At 56.6% G+C, this 18,573-nt stretch overlaps 1 protein-coding gene across 1 annotated transcript in view; it reads left to right on the forward strand.

The window, feature by feature from the left end:
• Positions 1-460: 460 nt before the first annotated feature.
• The window catches only part of LOC144490066 (protein lifeguard 3-like), a gene marked incomplete at its 3' end in the record, with an annotated part of 29,304 nt that continues 11,191 nt past the window's right edge, over positions 461-18,573 (forward strand). Inside the window, exons 1-4 of the mRNA XM_078207876.1 lie at positions 461-841; positions 5,379-5,479; positions 6,696-6,760; positions 12,040-12,093. Coding sequence (XP_078064002.1) covers positions 511-841; positions 5,379-5,479; positions 6,696-6,760; positions 12,040-12,093 — 551 coding nt within the window. The remainder of the gene's footprint in view (positions 842-5,378; positions 5,480-6,695; positions 6,761-12,039; positions 12,094-18,573) is intronic.

Here is an 18,573-nt window from a genome sequence, read left to right on the forward strand (position 1 = left end):
CTGCTGCCTCACAGCACCAGGGACCTGGGTTCAATTCTGGCCTTGGGTCACTGTCTGTGCAGAGTCTGCACGTTCTCCCCGTGTCAGCGTGGGTTTCCTCCGGGTGCTCCGGTTTCCTTCCACACTCCAAAGATGTGTGGGTTAGGTTTCATTGGCCATGGTAAATTGCCCCTAGTGTCAGGGGGATTAGCAGGGTAAATGTGTGGGGTTACGGGAGTAGGGGCTGGGTGGGATTGTGGTCGGTACAGACCCGATGGGCTGAATGGCCCCCTTCTGCACTGGAGGGATTCTGATTCTGTGACCAGGGTTCACCTTCTGACCAATGGTAGGAGGGATTTGTGAAATGGGGGGTTATTCCTGGCATTGGGAAGGTGCCCTGGGTGATGGGTATTCCCTGAGGCAGGGGAATCAAACTCAGGGCAGAGAGTTATTTGGACTAATCTTGTTTTATTTGTTCCAGGGTTTTTCTGGGAAATCACACCTTTGGATCAGGAGTCGGATTGAACTGGAATGTCTCATCCCAGCGCCCCCCCGACTTACGAAGAGTCAGTCAACCCATTGTACCCCCCACCAGCTAACCCTGGGTACCCCATGGCAGGACCCTACCCCCCTGGGGGAAATGCCCCCTACCCCCCTGGGGTGAATGCCCCCTACCCCCCAGGGGGAAATGCTCCCTACCCCCCAGGAGGAAATGCTCCCTACCCCCCAGGGGCAAATGCTCCCTACCCCCCGGGGGGGAAGACTGACTTCTCATCGGCATTCCCCCATTCTGGAAATCCGATGGGCCCCCCCATGATGCCGACAATCCCACTTAATCCATCCTGGCCTGGGGGCAACACAGGTGAGTTACACTTCCCCTGGGGGGGGGGGTGTCTGTGTGGGTGTGAGGCGCTGCGGGGGAGGGGGGGCGGGCTCTGTGTGTAAGAGGCTGGGGGGGGGTCTCTGTGTAGGTGTGTGAGGCTGGGGGTGGTCTCTGTGTGTGTGAGGCTGGGGGGTCTCTGTGTGGGTGTGAGGCTGGGGGGTCTGTGTGTGTGTGTGTGTGAGGCTGGGGGTGGTCTCTGTGTGTGTGAGGCTGGGGGGGGTCTCTGTGTGTGTGAGGCTGGGGGGGGTCTCTGTGTGTGTGAGGCTGGGGGGGGTCTCTGTGTGTGTGAGGCTGGGGGGGGTCTCTGTGTGTGTGAGGCTGGGGGGGGTCTCTGTGTGTGTGAGGCTGGGGGGGGTCTCTGTGTGTGTGAGGCTGGGGGGGGGTCTCTGTATGGGTGTGAGGCTGGGGAGGGTTGGAGGGCCATTTTTTGGTGTGGGAGAGGGCCTCGCTGTGTGTGGGGGGGGGAGGGCCTCGCTGTGTGTGTGTGGGGGGAGAGGGCCTCGCTGTGTGTGGGGGGGGGAGGGCCTCGCTGTGTGTGTGTGGGGGGGAGGGTCTCACTGTGTGTGGGGGGGGAGGGCCTCGCTGTGTGTGTGTGGGGGGGAGGGTCTCACTGTGTGTGGGGGGGAGGGTCTCACTGTGTGTGGGGGGGGGAGGGCCTCGCTGTGTGTGTGGGGGGGAGGGCCTCGCTGTGTGTGTGGGGGGGGGGAGGGTCTCACTGTGTGTGGGGGGGGGAGGGCCTCGCTGTGTGTGTGGGGGGGGAGGGTCTCACTGTGTGTGTGGGGGGGGGAGGGCCTCGCTGTGTGTGTGGGGGGGAGGGCCTCGCTGTGTGTGTGGGGGGGGAGGGCCTCGCTGTGTGTGTGGGGGGGAGGGTCTCACTGTGTGTGGGGGGGAGGGTCTCACTGTGTGTGGGGGGGGAGGGCCTCGCTGTGTGTGTGTGGGGGGGAGGGCCTCGCTGTGTGTGTGGGGGGGGGAGGGCCTCGCTGTGTGTGTGGGGGGGAGGGTCTCACTGTGTGTGTGGGGGGGAGGGCCTCGCTGTGTGTGTGGGGGGGAGGGCCTCGCTGTGTGTGTGGGGGGGAGGGCCTCGCTGTGTGTGTGGGGGGGAGGGTCTCACTGTGTGTGGGGGGGAGGGTCTCACTGTGTGTGGGGGGGGGGAGGGCCTCGCTGTGTGTGTGTGGGGGGGAGGGCCTCGCTGTGTGTGTGGGGGGGGAGGGCCTCGCTGTGTGTGTGGGGGGGAGGGTCTCACTGTGTGTGGGGGGGGGAGGGCCTCGCTGTGTGTGTGTGGGGGGGAGGGCCTCGCTGTGTGTGTGGGGGGGGGAGGGCCTCGCTGTGTGTGTGGGGGGGAGGGCCTCGCTGTGTGTGTGGGGGGGAGGGTCTCACTGTGTGTGTGGGGGGGGAGGGCCTCGCTGTGTGTGTGTGGGGGGGAGGGTCTCACTGTGTGTGTGGGGGGGAGGGCCTCGCTGTGTGTGTGGGGGGGGAGGGCCTCGCTGTGGTCGTGGGGGGGGGAGGGCGGCCTCGCTGTGATGTGTGGGGAGGGGAGGGCCTAGCTTGGGGGGGGAGGGCCTCGCTGTGTGTGTGGGGGGGGAGGGCCTCGCTGTGTGTGGGGGGGAGGGCCTCGCTGTGTGTGGGGGGGGGGAGGGCCTCGCTGTGGTGGGGGGGGAGGGCCTCGCTGTGTGTGGGGGGGAGGGGTCTCACTGTGTGTGTGGGGGGGAGGGTATCACTGTGTGTTGGGGGGGGAGGGTCTCGCTGTGTGTGTGGGGGGGGAGGGCCTCGCTGTGTGTGTGGGGGGGGAGGGCTCACTGTGTGTGTGGGGGGGGAGGGTCTCACTGTGTGTGTGGGGGGAGGGCCTCGCTGTGTGTGTGGGGGGGAGGGTCTCGCTGTGTGTGTGTGGGGGGAGGGCCTCGCTGGTGTGTGGGGGGGAGGGTCTCACTGTGTGTGGGGGGGAGGGCCTCGCTGTGTGTGTGGGGGGGGGGGCCTCGCTGTGTGTGTGGGGGGAGGGTCTCACTGTGTGTGTGGGGGGGAGGGGCCTCGCTGTGTGTGGGGGGTGTGGGGGGGGAGGGCCTCGCTGTGTGTGTGTGGGGGGGAGGGCCTCGCTGTGTGTGTGTGGGGGGGAGGGCCTCGCTGTGTGTGTGTGGGGGGGAGGGCTCGCTGTGTGTGTGTGGGGGGGAGGGCCTCGCTGTGTGTGTGGGGGGGGGAGGGCCTCGCTGTGTGTGTGGGGGGGGAGGGCCTCGCTGTGTGTGTGTGGGGGGGAGGGCTCGCTGTGTGTGTGTGGGGGGGGAGGGCCTCGCTGTGTGTGTGGGGGGGGGAGGGCCTCGCTGTGTGTGTGGGGGGGAGGGTCTCACTGTGTGTGGGGGGGGGAGGGCCTCGCTGTGTGTGTGTGGGGGGGAGGGTCTCACTGTGTGTGTGGGGGGGAGGGCCTCGCTGTGTGTGTGGGGGGGGAGGGCCTCGCTGTGTGTGTGGGGGGGGGAGGGCCTCGCTGTGTGTGGGGGGGAGGGCCTCGCTGTGTGTGTGGGGGGGGAGGGCTGCCTCGCTGTGTGTGGGGGGGAGGGCCTCGCTGTGTGTGGGGGGGAGGGCCTCGCTGTGTGTGTGGGGGGGGAGGGCCTCGCTGTGTGTGGGGGGGAGGGTCTCACTGTGTGTGTGGGGGGGAGGGCCTCGCTGTGTGTGTGGGGGGGAGGGTCTCACTGTGTGTGTGTGGGGGGGAGGGCCTCGCTGTGTGTGTGTGGGGGGGAGGGTCTCACTGTGTGTGGGGGGGGGAGGGCCTCGCTGTGTGTGTGGGGGGGAGGGCCTCGCTGTGTGTGTGGGGGGAGGGTCTCGCTGTGTGTGTGTGGGGGGGAGGGCCTCGCTGTGTGTGTGTGGGGGGGAGGGCCTCGCTGTGTGTGTGTGGGGGGGAGGGCCTCGCTGTGTGTGTGTGGGGGGAGGGCCTCGCTGTGTGTGTGTGGGGGGGAGGGCCTCGCTGTGTGTGTGGGGGGGGGGAGGGCCTCGCTGTGTGTGTGGGGGGGAGGGCCTCGCTGTGTGTGTGGGGGGAGGGTCTCGCTGTGTGTGTGTGGGGGGGAGGGCCTCGCTGTGTGTGTGTGGGGGGGAGGGCCTCGCTGTGTGTGTGTGGGGGGGAGGGCCTCGCTGTGTGTGTGTGGGGGGGAGGGCCTCGCTGTGTGTGTGTGGGGGGGGAGGGGCTCGCTGTGTGTGTGGGGGGGGGGAGGGCCTCGCTGTGTGTGTGGGGGGGGAGGGGCCTCGCTGTGTGTGTGTGGGGGGGAGGGCCTCGCTGTGTGTGTGTGGGGGGGGAGGGCCTCGCTGTGTGTGTGGGGGGGGGAGGGCCTCGCTGTGTGTGTGGGGGGGGAGGGCCTCGCTGTGTGTGTGGGGGGGAGAGGGCCTCGCTGTGTGTGTGGGGGGGGAGGGCCTCGCTGTGTGTGGGGGGGGGAGGGCCTCGCTGTGTGTGTGGGGGGGGAGGGCCTCGCTGTGTGTGTGTGGGGGGGGAGGGCCTCGCTGTGTGTGTGGGGGGGAGGGCCTCGCTGTGTGTGTGTGGGAGAGGGCCTCGCTGTGTGTGTGGGGGGGAGGGCCTCGCTGTGTGTGTGTGGGGGGGAGGGCCTCGCTGTGTGTGTGTGGGGGGAGGGCCTCGCTGTGTGTGTGGGGGGGAGGGCCTCGCTGTGTGTGGTGGGAGAGGGCCTCGCTGTGTGTGTGGGGGGGAGGGCCTCGCTGTGTGTGTGGGGGGGAGGGTCTCACTGTGTGTGGGGGGGGAGGGTCTCACTGTGTGTGTGTGGGGGGGAGGGCCTCGCTGTGTGTGTGTGGGGGGGAGGGTCTCACTGTGTGTGTGGGGGGGGAGGGCCTCGCTGTGTGTGTGGGGGGGAGGGCCTCGCTGTGTGTGTGTGGGGGGGAGGGCCTCGCTGTGTGTGTGGGGGGGAGAGGGCCTCGCTGTGTGTGTGTGGGGGGGGAGGGCCTCGCTGTGTGTGTGTGGGGGGGAGGGCCTCGCTGTGTGTGTGTGGGGGGGGAGGGCCTCGCTGTGTGTGTGGGGGGGAGGGCCTCGCTGTGTGTGGGGGGGAGGGCCTCGCTGTGTGTGTGTGGGGGGAGAGGGCCTCGCTGTGTGTGTGTGGGGGGGGGAGGGCCTCGCTGTGTGTGGGGGGGAGGGCCTCGCTGTGTGTGTGGGGGGGGAGGGCCTCGCTGTGTGTGTGGGGGGGAGGGCCTCGCTGTGTGTGTGGGGGGGGAGGGCCTCGCTGTGTGTGGGGGGGGGGGAGGGCCTCGCTGTGTGTGTGTGGGGGGGAGGGCCTCGCTGTGTGTGTGTGGGGGGGAGGGTCTCACTGTGTGTGGGGGGGAGGGTCTCACTGTGTGTGGGGGGAGAGGGCCTCGCTGTGTGTGTGGGGGGGAGGGCCTCGCTGTGTGTGTGGGGGGAGAGGGCCTCGCTGTGTGTGTGGGGGGGGAGGGCCTCGCTGTGTGTGTGGGGGGGAGGGTCTCGCTGTGTGGGGGAGGGGGGGAGAGGGTGGTCCCTGTACACATTGGAGTTTGACCCTAACTATCCGCCTGTTTTCAGGGGCGTACGGGAGCTCTGCAGTTGATCCGGAGAGTGGCACCGAGGGAATCACTGCCGGTTCCTGGGATGACCGGACTGTTCGACATGCTTTCATCCGGAAGGTATGTTGCTGGGTGACATCATTTACCTCCAGCAGAAAGTGGAAAAGCGGAGTGGGGTCAGGGAGTGAGGAACACTGGGAAAGGATGGGATTGATATAACTCAATCATTACCTCCCAAATATCACCCAGGACAATCTGTGTCTGTAACTGTGGCCACGGGGATAGTTTGGAGAGGTTGGAGCTGTTTTCCTTGGAGAAAAGAAGGCTGAGTGGAGATGTGATTGAAGTATTCAAGATCCTGGGGGAATGGACAGGGAAAACAGTGAGAAACTGGTCCCATTTCAAGAGAGCATCAAGAACTAGGGAGCACAGGATCAGAATAATGGGCAAAAGGATGGGAGTGATGTGAGGAAAGGTTTTTTCACCCAGAGGGAGGGTGGAGTCTGGAGCTTCCTGTGAGGGTGGTGGAGGCAGCTCCGATCGAGGTGTTCAGGAGAGAATTGGATTGTGATCTGAACAGAGAATGTGCACAGTAACGGGGATAAGGCAGGGGAATGGGACTCAGTGGAATGTTCTTTCAGCGAGCCAGTACAGACTCAATGGGCTGAATGGCCTCTTCAGCTCCATACAGATTCTGGGATTACTCTATGACATACCTGCTTCCCCAAGTCAATTTGCTGTGGAAAAGTGGCAGGGAAGCAACATTCAGTTAAAATGGGGTCAGCACGGTGGCACAGTGGTTAGCACTGCTGCTTCACAGCGCCAGGGACCCGGGTTCGATTCCCGGCTTGGGTCACTGTCTGTGTGGAGTCTGCATGTTTTCCCCGTGTCTGCGTGGGTTTCCTCCCACAGTCCGAAAGACGTGCTGGTGAGATACATTGGCCGTGCTCAATTCTCCCTCAATGTACCCGGGAGTGTGGCGACCAGGGGATTTTCACAGTAACTTCATTGCAGTGTTAATGTGAGCACTATGTGACACTAATAAATAAACTTTAAACTTAAAAAAATCATTTGCAGGGCGTCTGGTCTGTTGTTATTAATGTCTGCTCTACCTGCATCACCCCCACCCTCCCCTCCCCTCCCCTGCATCACCCCACCCCTCTCACCCTCCACGTCCCCACACTCCCTCTGCTCCCTCCCCGATACTTCCATCACTTCCCTCTGCTTCCCCAATCCTCCCTCCCCTTCACTACCCCTCCCTCCCCCTGACCCCATCCCCCCCCCCCCCCGCCCCCCCATACCATCCCCCCTCGCCCACGCTCTCTTTCTCCCCCAGGTGTACATGATCCTTACGGCCCAGTTGACGGTGACGTTTGGGATTGTTGCGATATTCACCTTCAGGTCAGTTCTTGGCGATTGGGAGTGATCTCGAGATGCTCGCCTCGCCTCTGTTTTGTTCCTGCTCTTTTCCTGTGTTCCCACAGCGTGCTGTGGCTCGAACATTCCCGCCTTCACTCCCTGTATCCGGGTCAATGTCCTCAATACGTTTACAATTTCAGGAATTTTAATCCACAATAAATCACTCACTTTAGAGTCAGAAAATCATCCGTTCAAATCCACGCCAGAGAATTCAAGACAAACTCCACTGGAGTGTTGCACTGTCAGAGGGTCAGTACTGAGGGAGTGCTGCACTGTCAGAGGGTCAGTGCTGAGGGAGTGCCGCACTGTCAGAGGGTCAGTGCTGAGGGAGTGCCGCACTGTCAGAGGGTCAGTGCTGAGGGAGTGCCGCACTGTCAGAGGGTCAGTACTGAGGGAGTGCCGCACTGTCAGAGGGTCAGTACTGAGGGAGTGCAGCACTGTTCGAGGGTCAGTGCTGAGGGAGTGCTGCACTGTCAGAGGGTCAGTACTGAGGGAGTGCTGCACTGTCAGAGGGTCAGTACTGAGGGAGTGCTGCACTGTCAGAGGGTCAGTACTGAGGGAGTGCTGCACTGTCAGAGGGTCAGTACTGAGGGAGTGCAGCACTGTTCGAGGGTCTGTGCTGAGGGAGTGCTGCACTGTCCGAGCGTCAGTACTGAGGGAGTGCTGCACTGTCAGAGGGTCAGTACTGAGGGAGTGCCGCACTGTCAGAGGGTCAGTGCTGAGGGAGTGCTGCACTGTCAGAGGGTCAGTACTGAGGGAGTGCCGCACTGTCAGAGGGTCAGTGCTGAGGGAGTGCTGCACTGTCAGAGGGTCAGTACTGAGGGAGTGCTGCACTGTCAGAGGGTCAGTACTGACGGAGTGCTGCACTGTCAGAGAGTCAGTGCTGAGGGAGTGCTCACACTGTCAGAGTGTCAGTGCTGAGGGAGTGCCGCACTGTCAGAGAGTCAGTGCTGAGGGAGTGCTGCACTGTCAGAGTGTCAGTGCTGAGGGAGTGCCGCACTGTCAGAGGGTCAGTGCTGAGGGAGTGCTGCACTGTCAGAGGGTCAGTACTGAGGGAGTGCTGCACTGTCAGAGTGTCAGTGCTGAGGGAGTGCCGCACTGTCAGAGAGTCAGTGCTGAGGGAGTGCCGCACTGTCAGAGGGTCAGTGCTGAGGGAGTGCTGCACTGTCAGAGGGTCAGTACTGAGGGAGTGCTGCACTGTCAGAGGGTCAGTACTGAGGGAGTGCCGCACTGTCAGAGGGTCAGTACTGAGGGAGTGCCGCACTGTCAGAGGGTCAGTACTGAGGGAGTGCCGCACTGTCAGAGGGTCAGTACTGAGGGAGTGTTGCACTGTCAGAGGGTCAGTACTGAGGGAGTGCCGCACTGTTAGAGGGTCAGTACTGAGGGAGTGCTGCACTGTCAGAGGGTCAGTACTGAGGGAGTGCTGCACTGTCAGAGGGTCAGTGCTGAGGGAGTGCTGCACTGTCAGAGGGTCAGTACTGAGGGAGTGCTGCACTGTCAGAGGGTCAGTACTGAGGGAGTGCTGCACTGTCAGAGGGACAGTACTGAGGGAGTGCTGCACTGTCAGAGGGTCAGTACTGAGGGAGTGCTGCACTGTCAGAGGGTCAGTACTGAGGGAGTGCTGCACTGTCAGAGGGTCAGTGCTGAGGGAGTGCCGCACTGTCAGAGGGTCAGTACTGAGGGAGTGTTGCACTGTCAGAGGGTCAGTACTGAGGGAGTGCCGCACTGTTAGAGGGTCAGTACTGAGGGAGTGCTGCACTGTCAGAGGGTCAGTACTGAGGGAGTGCTGCACTGTCAGAGGGACAGTACTGAGGGAGTGCTGCACTGTCAGAGGGTCAGTACTGAGGGAGTGCTGCACTGTCAGAGGGTCAGTACTGAGGGAGTGCTGCACTGTCAGAGGGTCAGTACTGAGGGAGTGCTGCACTGTCAGAGGGTCAGTACTGAGGGAGTGCTGCACTGTCAGAGGGTCAGTACTGAGGGAGTGCCGCACTGTCAGAGGGTCAGTACTGAGGGAGTGCCGCACTGTCAGAGGGTCAGTACTGAGGGAGTGCCGTACTGTCAGAGGGTCAGTGCTGAGGGAGTGCTGCACTGTCAGAGGGTCAGTACTGAGGGAGTGCCGCACTGTCAGAGGGTCAGTACTGAGGGAGTGCTGCACTGTCAGAGAGTCAGTACTGAGGGAGTGCTGCACTGTCAGAGGGTCAGTACTGAGGGAGTGCCGCACTGTCAGAGGGTCAGTACTGAGGGAGTGCCGCACTGTCAGAGGGTCAGTACTGAGGGAGTGCCGCACTGTCAGAGGGTCAGTACTGAGGGAGTGCTGCACTGTCAGAGGGTCAGTACTGAGGGAGTGCCGCACTGTCAGAGGGTCAGTACTGAGGGAGTGCCGCACTGTCAGAGGGTCAGTACTGAGGGAGTGCCGCACTGTCAGAGGGTCAGTACTGAGGGAGTGCCGCACTGTCAGAGGGTCAGTACTGAGGGAGTGCCACACTGTCAGAGGGTCAGTACTGAGGGAGTGCCGCACTGTCAGAGGGTCAGTACTGAGGGAGTGCCGCACTGTCAGAGGGTCAGTACTGAGGGAGTGCAGCACTGTTCGAGGGTCAGTGCTGAGGGAGTGCTGCACTGTCAGAGGGTCAGTACTGAGGGAGTGCTGCACTGTCAGAGGGTCAGTACTGAGGGAGTGCTGCACTGTCAGAGGGTCAGTACTGAGGGAGTGCTGCACTGTCAGAGGGTCAGTACTGAGGGAGTGCAGCACTGTTCGAGGGTCTGTGCTGAGGGAGTGCTGCACTGTCCGAGCGTCAGTACTGAGGGAGTGCTGCACTGTCAGAGGGTCAGTACTGAGGGAGTGCCGCACTGTCAGAGGGTCAGTGCTGAGGGAGTGCTGCACTGTCAGAGGGTCAGTACTGAGGGAGTGCCGCACTGTCAGAGGGTCAGTGCTGAGGGAGTGCTGCACTGTCAGAGGGTCAGTACTGAGGGAGTGCTGCACTGTCAGAGGGTCAGTACTGACGGAGTGCTGCACTGTCAGAGAGTCAGTGCTGAGGGAGTGCTCACACTGTCAGAGTGTCAGTGCTGAGGGAGTGCCGCACTGTCAGAGAGTCAGTGCTGAGGGAGTGCTGCACTGTCAGAGTGTCAGTGCTGAGGGAGTGCCGCACTGTCAGAGGGTCAGTGCTGAGGGAGTGCTGCACTGTCAGAGGGTCAGTACTGAGGGAGTGCTGCACTGTCAGAGTGTCAGTGCTGAGGGAGTGCCGCACTGTCAGAGAGTCAGTGCTGAGGGAGTGCCGCACTGTCAGAGGGTCAGTACTGAGGGAGTGCTGCACTGTCAGAGGGTCAGTACTGAGGGAGTGCCGCACTGTCAGAGGGTCAGTACTGAGGGAGTGCTGCACTGTCAGAGGGTCAGTACTGAGGGAGTGCCGCACTGTCAGAGGGTCAGTACTGAGGGAGTGTTGCACTGTCAGAGGGTCAGTACTGAGGGAGTGCCGCACTGTTAGAGGGTCAGTACTGAGGGAGTGCTGCACTGTCAGAGGGTCAGTACTGAGGGAGTGCTGCACTGTCAGAGGGTCAGTGCTGAGGGAGTGCTGCACTGTCAGAGGGTCAGTACTGAGGGAGTGCTGCACTGTCAGAGGGTCAGTACTGAGGGAGTGCTGCACTGTCAGAGGGACAGTACTGAGGGAGTGCTGCACTGTCAGAGGGTCAGTACTGAGGGAGTGCTGCACTGTCAGAGGGTCAGTACTGAGGGAGTGCTGCACTGTCAGAGGGTCAGTGCTGAGGGAGTGCCGCACTGTCAGAGGGTCAGTACTGAGGGAGTGTTGCACTGTCAGAGGGTCAGTACTGAGGGAGTGCCGCACTGTTAGAGGGTCAGTACTGAGGGAGTGCTGCACTGTCAGAGGGTCAGTACTGAGGGAGTGCTGCACTGTCAGAGGGACAGTACTGAGGGAGTGCTGCACTGTCAGAGGGTCAGTACTGAGGGAGTGCTGCACTGTCAGAGGGTCAGTACTGAGGGAGTGCTGCACTGTCAGAGGGTCAGTACTGAGGGAGTGCTGCACTGTCAGAGGGTCAGTACTGAGGGAGTGCTGCACTGTCAGAGGGTCAGTACTGAGGGAGTGCCGCACTGTCAGAGGGTCAGTACTGAGGGAGTGCCGCACTGTCAGAGGGTCAGTACTGAGGGAGTGCCGTACTGTCAGAGGGTCAGTGCTGAGGGAGTGCTGCACTGTCAGAGGGTCAGTACTGAGGGAGTGCCGCACTGTCAGAGGGTCAGTACTGAGGGAGTGCTGCACTGTCAGAGAGTCAGTACTGAGGGAGTGCTGCACTGTCAGAGGGTCAGTACTGAGGGAGTGCCGCACTGTCAGAGGGTCAGTACTGAGGGAGTGCCGCACTGTCAGAGGGTCAGTACTGAGGGAGTGCCGCACTGTCAGAGGGTCAGTACTGAGGGAGTGCTGCACTGTCAGAGGGTCAGTACTGAGGGAGTGCCGCACTGTCAGAGGGTCAGTACTGAGGGAGTGCCGCACTGTCAGAGGGTCAGTACTGAGGGAGTGCCGCACTGTCAGAGGGTCAGTACTGAGGGAGTGCCGCACTGTCAGAGGGTCAGTACTGAGGGAGTGCCACACTGTCAGAGGGTCAGTACTGAGGGAGTGCCGCACTGTCAGAGGGTCAGTACTGAGGGAGTGCTGCACTGTCAGAGGGTCAGTACTGAGGGAGTGCTGCACTGTCAGAGGGTCAGTACTGAGGGAGTGCTGCACTGTCAGAGGGTCAGTACTGAGGGAGTGCCGCACTGTCAGAGGGTCAGTACTGAGGGAGTGCTGCACTGTCAGAGGGTCAGTACTGAGGGAGTGCTGCACTGTCAGAGGGTCAGTACTGAGGGAGTGCCGCACTGTCAGAGGGTCAGTGCTGAGAGAGGGCCGGACTGTTTGGGACAGCATTCATTGCCCTTGAGAAGATGGTGATGAGCTGCTTGAACCAGCTGCAGTCCCTGTGGTGTAGGTACACCCACAGTGCTGTTAGGGAGGGAGCTTTCCTGTGAAACTGCATCTGGAGCGTAACCTGTGTCAGTTTTCCGGGTTTTACTCGGGAATGCTGCTGGGATGTTCAGTGTTGCTCTGATGCTTTCGGGAATGTTCACTGTTCTCCCGCCCGGACACTGGGCAGGATAGCTGATGGCGCTGGTGCCCGTTCTACACGGTGCCGTGGGGGTTGCGGGAGCTGGGAAGAGGTGATGATGCTGAGTGTTTTTTGTCATGAGATGTTGATGGAAATGTTGTGTTTTCTCGCAGTGATCCAGTCCAGAAGTTTGTGAGAACAAATTCCGCCGTATACTGGTGTGCATAGTAAGTATAACTCCAACAGTGATCAATTCAACACAGTAAGCAGAGTAATCCAGTCTACGCAGTAATCCGGTCTACGCAGTAATCCAGTAAACACAGTAATCCAGTAAACGCAGTAATCCAGTAAACGCAGTACTCCAGTAAACACAGTACTCCAGTAAACACAGTAATCCAGTAAACGCAGTACTCCAGTAAACACAGTAATCCAGTAAACGCAGTACTCCAGTAAACACAGTAATCCAGTAAACGCAGTACTCCAGTAAACACAGTAATCCAGTAAACGCAGTACTCCAGTAAACACAGTAATCCAGTAAACACAGTACTCCAGTAAACACAGTAATCCAGTAAACGCAGTACTCCAGTAAACACAGTAATCCAGTAAACACAGTACTCCAGTAAACACAGTAATCCAGTAAATGCAGTAATCCAGTAAACGCAGTACTCCAGTAAACACAGTAATCCAGTAAACACAGTAATCCAGTAAACGCAGTACTCCAGTAAACACAGTAATCCAGTAAACGCAGTACTCCAGTAATCCAGTGAATGCAGTAAACGCAGTACTCCAGTAATCCAGTAAATGCAGTAATCCGGTAAACACAGTAATCCAGTCTACGCAGTACTCCAGTAAACACAGTAATCCAGTAAACGCAGTACTCCAGTAATCCAGTAAATCCAGTAAACACAGAACTCCAGTAATCCAGTAAATGCAGTAATCCGGTAAACGCAGTAATGCAGTAAACGCAGTACTCCAGTAATCCAGTAGATGCAGTAAACACAGTAATCCAGTAAACGCAGTACTCCAGTAATCCAGTAAATCCAGTAAACACAGAACTCCAGTAATCCAGTAAATGCAGTAATCCGGTAAACACAGTAATGCAGTAAACGCAGTACTCCAGTAATCCAGTAGATGCAGTAAACGCAGTAATCCAGTAAACGCAGTACTCCAGTAATCCAGTAAATGCAGGAATCCAGTAAACACAGCAATCCAGTAAACACAGTAATCCAGTAAACGCAGTAATCCGGTAAACACAGTACTCCAGTAAACACAGTAATCCAGTAAACACAGTAATCCAATAAACACAGTAATCCAGTAAACGCAGTAATCCGGTAAACACAGTACTCCAGTAAACACAGTACTCCAGTAAACACAGTATTCCAGTAAACGCAGTAATCCAGTAAACACAGTAATCCGGTAAACACAGTAATCTAGTAAACGCAGTACTCCAGTAAACACAGTAATCTAGTAAACACAGTAATCCAGTAAACGCAGTACTCCAGTAAACACAGTAATCTAGTAAACACAGTAATCCAGTAAACGCAGTACTCCAGTAAACACAGTAATCCAGTAAACGCAGTACTCCAGTAAACACAGTAATCTAGTAAACACAGTAATCCAGTAAACGCAGTACTCCAGTAAACACAGTAATCCAGTAAACACAGTAGAACAAAGAACAAAGAACAGTACAGCACAGGAAACAGGCCCTTCGGCCCTCCAAGCCTCTGCCGCTCCTTGGTCCAACTAGACCAATCGTTTGTATCCCTCCATTCCCAGGCTGCTCATGTGACTATCCAGGTAAGTCTTAAACGATGTCAGCGTGCCTGCCTCCACCACCCTACTTGGCAGCGCATTCCAGGCCCCCACCACCCTCTGTGTAAAAAACGTCCCTCTGATGTCTGAGTTATACTTCGCCCCTCTCAGCTTGAGCCCGTGACCCCTCGTGATCGTCACCTCCGACCTGGGAAAAAGCTTCCCACTGTTCACCCAATCTATACCCTTCATAATCTTGTATACCTCTATTAGATCTCCCCTCATTCTCCGTCTTTCCAAGGAGAACAACCCCAGTCTACCCAATCTCTCCTCATAGCTAAGACCCTCCATACCAGGCAACATCCTGGTAAACCTTCTCTGCACTCTCTCCAATGCCTCCACGTCCTTCTGGTAGTGCGGCGACCAGAACTGGACGCAGTACTCCAAATGTGGCCTAACCAGCGTTCTATACAGCTGCATCATCAGACTCCAGCTTTTATACTCTATACCCCGTCCTATAAAGGCAAGCATACCATATGCCTTCTTCACCACCTTCTCCACCTGTGTTGCCACCTTCAAGGATTTGTGGACTTGCACACCTAGGTCCCTCTGTGTTTCTATACTCCTGATGACTCTGCCATTTATTGCATAACTCCTCCCTACATTATTTCTTCCAAAATGCATCACTTCGCATTTATCCGGATTAAATTCCATCTGCCACCTCTCCGCCCAATTTTCCAGCCTATCTATATCCTGCTGTATTGCCCGACAATGCTCTTCGCTATCCGCAATTCCAGCCATCTTCGTGTCATCCGCAAACTTGCTGATTACACCAGTTACACCTTCTTCCAAATCATTTATATATATCACAAATAGCAGAGGTCCCAGTACAGAGCCCTGCGGAACACCACTGGTCACAGACCTCCAGCCGGAAAAAGACCCTTCGACCACTACCCTCTGTCTCCTATGGCCAAGCCAGTTCTCCACCCATCTAGCCACTTCTCCTTGTATCCCATGAGCCTTAACCTTCTTAACCAACCTGCCATGTGGGACTTTGTCAAATGCCTTACTGAAATCCATATAGACGACATCCACGGCCCTTCCTTCATCAACCGTTTTTGTCACTTCCTCAAAAAACTCCACCAAATTTGTAAGGCACGACCTCCCTCTTACAAAACCATGCTGTCTGTCACTAATGAGATTGTTCCGTTCTAAATGCACATACATCCTGTCTCTAAGAATCCTCTCCAACAACTTCCCTACCACGGACGTCAAGCTCACCGGCCTATAATTTCCTGGGTTATCCCTGCTACCCTTCTTAAACAACGGGACCACATTCGCTATCCTCCAATCCTCAGGGACCTCACCCGTGTCCAAAGAAGCGACAAAGATTTCCGTCAGTAATCCAATAAACACAGTAATCCAGTAAACGAAGTACTCCAGTAAACACAGTAATCCAATAAACACAGTAATCCAGTAAACACAGTAATCCAATAAACACAGTAATCCAGTAAACACAGTAATCCAGTAAACACAGTAATCCAATAAACACAGTAATCCAGTAAACACAGTAATCCAATAAACACAGTAATCCAATAAACACAGTAATCCAATAAACACAGTAATCCAGTAAACACAGTAATCCAATAAACACAGTAATCCAGTAAACACAGTAATCCAGTAAACACAGTAATCCAATAAACACAGTAATCCAGTAAACACAGTAATCCAGTAAACACAGTAATCCAATAAACACAGTAATCCAGTAAACGCAGTACTCCAGTAAACACAGTAATCCAATAAACACAGTAATCTAATATACACAGTACTCCAGTAAACACAGTACTCCAGTAAACACAGTAATCCAATAAACACAGTAATCTAATATACGCAGTACTCCAGTAAACACAGTACTCCAGTAAACACAGTAATCCAATAAACACAGTAATCTAATATACACAGTACTCCAGTAAACACAGTACTCCAGTAAACACAGTAATCCAGTAAACACAGTAATCCAATAAACACAGTAATCTAATATACACAGTACTCCAGTAAACACAGTAATCCAGTAAACACAGTACTCCAGTAAACACAGTACTCCAGTAAACACAGTAATCCAATAAACACAGTAATCTAATATACACAGTACTCCAGTAAACACAGTACTCCAGTAAACACAGTAATCCAGTAAACACAGTAATCCAATAAACACAGTAATCTAATATACACAGTACTCCAGTAAACACAGTAATCCATTGAATGCAATAATCCACTAAACACAGTAATGCAGTAAACACAGTACTCCAGCAAACGCAGTAATCCGGTAAACGCAGTAATGCAGTAAACGCAGTAATGCAGTAAACGCAGTAATGCAGTAATCCAGTAACACAGTAATCCGGTAAACGCAGTACTCCAGTAAACGCAGTAATGCAGTAACGCAGTAATGCAGTAAACGCAGTAATGCAGTAAACGCAGTAATGCAGTAAACGCAGTAATGCAGTAAGCCCCGTGTTGAATCGATGTGGCTCGGTGCTCCGTGCAGTTCCGGTCAATGTGACCCATTGGGTTTGTGCTGCTCTTTCCGCCCTCGCAGCTCCTCACACCCGCTCAACATTTCCTTCTGTTTCTTTCTCCACCACGGGCACAATTTTCCTCTTTCCCCCCTGTGGGGCCATACAATTCTCTGGGTCGCCCTCCCACCCCCCCATTCCCACTCGTCCTCCCACTCGCCCTCCCACTCGCCCTCCCACTCGTCCTCCCACTCGCCCTCCCCCTCGCCCTGACACTCGCCCTCCCACTCGCCCTGACACTCGCCCTCCCACTCGCCCTCCCACTCGCCCACCCTCTCGCCCTCCCACTCGCCCACCCACTCGCCCTCCCACTCGCCCTCCCACTCGCCCTGACACTCGCCCTCCCACTCGCCCTGACACTCGCCCTCCCACTCGCCCTCCCACTCGCCCACCCTCTCGCCCTCCCACTCGCCCACCCACTCACCCTGACACTCGCCCTCCCACTCGCCCTCCCACTCGCCCTCCTGCTGCCCACTCGTTCGCACCTTGAGCCCAGCAGCTGTCTGGGTTTTCAGTGCCTCAGACAGAAGGCAGCTTGAGTGGGGCATGTGTTCCTGGCTGAGTCTGCACTGTCCATCCCACCCTCCCTGTGGGAGCGAGTTCCACACTCATCCCACTCTCGGTGTAAAGACGTTTCTTCGGAATTCCCCACTGGATTTAAGAACATAAGAACATAAGAAATAGGAGCAGGAGTAGGCCATCTGGCCCTTCGAGCCTGCCCCGCCATTCAACAAGATCATGCCTGATCTGAAGCGAATCAGTTCCACTTACCCGCCTGCTCCCCATATCCCCTAATTCCCTTATCGATCAGAAAACTATCTACCCGTGATTTAAACATATTCAACGAGGAAGCCTCCACCACTTCAATGGGCAGAGAATTCCAGAGATTCACTACCCTCTGAGAGAAGTTGTTCCCTCTCAACTCTGTTCTGAACCACCCCCCCCTTATTTTGAGGCTGTGCCCTCTAGTTCTGGTTTCCCTTCTAAGTGGAAAGAATCTCTCCACCTCTACCCTATCCAGCCCCTTCATTATCTTATATGTCTCTATAAGATCACCCCTCATCCTTCTAAACTCCAACGAGTACAGACCCAATCTGTTTAATCTCTCCTCATAAGCTACACCCCTCATCTCCGGTATCAACCTGGTGAACCTTCTCTGCACTCCCTCCAAGGCCAATATATCCTTTCGCAAATAAGGGGACCAAAACTGCACACAGTACTCCAGTTGCGGCCTCATCAGTGCCTTGTACAGTTGCAGCAAGACCTCCCTGCTTTTATATTCTATCCTCCTCGCGATAAAGGCCAACATTCCATTCGCCTTCTTGATCACCTGCTGCACCTGCAGACTGAGTTTTTGCGATTCGTGCACAAGGACCCCCAGGTCCCTCTGCACAGTCGCACGATGTAATTTTTCTCCATTTAAATAATATTCCAATTTACTATTATTTCTTCCAAAGTGGATAACGTCACATTTGCTAACGTTATATTCCATCTGCCAGATCCTCGCCCACTCGCTCAGCCTATCCAGGAACCCGGGATCAGGGACCTGGGTTCGAATCCCGGCTTGGATCACTGTCTGTGTGGAGTTTGCACATTCTCCTCGTGTCTGCGTGGGTTTCCTCCGGGTGCTCCGGTTTCCTCCCACAGTCCAAAGATGTGTGGGTTAGATTGATTGGCCATGCTAAAATTGCCCCTTAGTGTCCTGGGATGCATATATTAGAGGGATTAGCGGGTAAAATATGTAGGGGTATGGGGGTAGGGCCTGGGTGGGAATGTTGTTGGTGCAGACTCGATGGGCTGAATGGCCTCTTTCTGCACTGTAGGGGTTTCTATGATTTCTATCCAAATCTCTCTGCAGACTTTCCGCGTCCTCCACGCAATTCGCTTTCCCACTCACCTTCGTGTCATCAGCAAACTTGAATACCCTAGATTCAGTCCCCTCCTCCAGATCATCTATGTAAATGGTAAACAATTGAGGCCCCAGCACCGATCCCTGCGGCACGCCACTGGTCACCAACTGCCAACCAGAAAAGCACCCATTTATCCCAACTCTCTGCTTCCTGTTAGATAGCCAATCCCCAATCCACGCCAACACCTTACCCCTAACTCCGTGTACCCCAATCTTCTGCAGCAACCTTTTGTGAGGCACCTTATCGAACGCCTTCTGGAAATCTAAAAACACCACATCCACCGGTTCCCCTCTGTCAACCGCACTCGTGACATCTTCATAAAAGTCCAGTAGATTCGTCAAACACGACTTTCCCTTCATGAATCCATGCTGCGTCTGCTTGATCGAACCATTCTTATTCAGGTGCTCTGTTATTTCCTCTTTAATAATGGACTCTAGCATCTTCCCAACTACGGACGTTAAGCTAACCGGCC

This window comes from Mustelus asterias, unplaced genomic scaffold, assembly GCF_964213995.1.
Source record: "Mustelus asterias unplaced genomic scaffold, sMusAst1.hap1.1 HAP1_SCAFFOLD_2834, whole genome shotgun sequence".
NCBI lineage: Eukaryota > Metazoa > Chordata > Chondrichthyes > Carcharhiniformes > Triakidae > Mustelus > Mustelus asterias.